The sequence below is a fragment of the Phaseolus vulgaris genome, chromosome 8, assembly GCF_000499845.2.
Source record: "Phaseolus vulgaris cultivar G19833 chromosome 8, P. vulgaris v2.0, whole genome shotgun sequence".
Lineage (NCBI taxonomy): Eukaryota > Viridiplantae > Streptophyta > Magnoliopsida > Fabales > Fabaceae > Phaseolus > Phaseolus vulgaris.
In genome coordinates, this window is record NC_023752.2 from 50,172,541 (window position 1) to 50,174,070 (window position 1,530).

The 1,530-nt window shown below is 33.8% G+C and overlaps 1 protein-coding gene across 1 annotated transcript; it reads left to right on the forward strand.

The window, feature by feature from the left end:
* The first annotated feature begins 516 nt into the window (after positions 1–516).
* On the forward strand, positions 517–1,107 carry LOC137825300 (secreted RxLR effector protein 161-like). The gene has a single exon (XM_068630976.1). It carries the CDS (start codon positions 517–519, stop codon positions 1,105–1,107), a length of 591 nt encoding a protein of 196 aa, XP_068487077.1.
* The last annotated feature ends 423 nt before the right edge of the window (positions 1,108–1,530 follow it).

Here is a 1,530-nt window from a genome sequence, read left to right on the forward strand (position 1 = left end):
TGACTCTAAGGGGAATGTTGAAAGACACAAGGCTAGACTTGTTGGTAAAGGTTTCACTAAGATAAATGGTGTTGATGACAAAGAGACCTTTTCTCTAGTTTCTAAAAAGGATTCATTTAGAATTATCATGGCATTGGTAGCTCGGTATGATTTAGAGCTTCATCAAATGGATGTAAAAATCGCCTTTCTAAATGAGAATTTAGAGGAAGAAGTTTATATGGATAAACCTGAAGGATTTGCAATTAAAGGAAAGGATTACATGGTGTGTAAGTTTAAGAAGTCAATATATGGACTTAAACAAGCTTCGGAACAATGGTATCTTAAGTTTAATGATACTATCACTTCCTTTGGATTTACGGAAAATATTGTTGATCGATGTATATATCTAAAGGTCAGTGGGAAAGGTTTATAATTCTAATTTTGTATGTTGATGATATTTTGCTTGCTGGTAATGAATGATCTTGGTTTATTACACGAGACCAAGAAATTTCTCTTCAAAAACTTTGAAATTAAAGTATGGGTAAGGCATTCTATGTGATTGGAATTGAAATTATTCCTGATAGATCACAGGGATTATTAGGTTTGTCTCAGAAAGCATATATTAATAAAGTTCTAGAGAGGTTTAAGATGGAAAAATGCTCCGCAAGTGTCGTTCCAATTCAGAAAGGGGATAAGTTTAGTCTTATGCAATGTCCAAATAATGAGTTGGAACACAAGGAAATGGAACGGATTCCTTATGCATCTATCGTTGGCAGCTTGATGTATGCTCAAACTTTTACTAGACCAAATATCAATTTTGCTGTTGGAATGTTCGACAAGTATCACAGTAATCCAGGATTAGATCATTGGAAAGCTGCAAAGAAAGTATTGAGATATTTGCAAGGAACAAAAAATTACATGCTCACTTATAGAAGATCTGATCACCTTGAGGTGATAGGATATTCAGATTTAAATTATGTTGGATGTATGGATACAAGAAAAATTACATTTGGCTATTTGTTTCTTTTAGCTAGAGGAGCAATCTCGTGGAAGAGTGTGAAGCAATATGTCAATGTTGTATCCACTATGGAGACTGAGTTTGTGACATATTTTGAGGCCACTGTTTAGGGATTATGGCTACGAAACTTTATTTCAGGACTTGGAATTGTTGATAGTATTGCCAGGCCGCTGAAAATTTCTTGTGATAGTATCGCATCAATCTTCTTTTCTAAAAACGACAAGTATTCAAAGGGTGCTAAACACATGTTATTGAAATACCTTGTCATAAAAAAAGAAGAAGTTCATAGACAAAGGGTGTCAATTGAACACATTAGCACCAAACTTATGGTTGCAGATCCTTTGACAAAAGGTTTGCCACCAAAGACATTTAATGAGCATGTTGAAAGAATGGGTAACTAAAAACCCTTATTGACATTATGATTGAGTATTATGCTCTTTATGTATTGGCACTCTGACCCCATTACATTATTGTTTCTGATATTTAATGCATCCTGTTTTATTGAATTAGTTGTTGTATATACATAATGAGTT

Excerpts from the sequence above, each read along its gene's own strand:
- LOC137825300 (XM_068630976.1), top strand. The coding sequence starts at position 517 with ATGGGTAAGGCATTCTATGTGATTGGAATTGAAATTATTCCTGATAGA.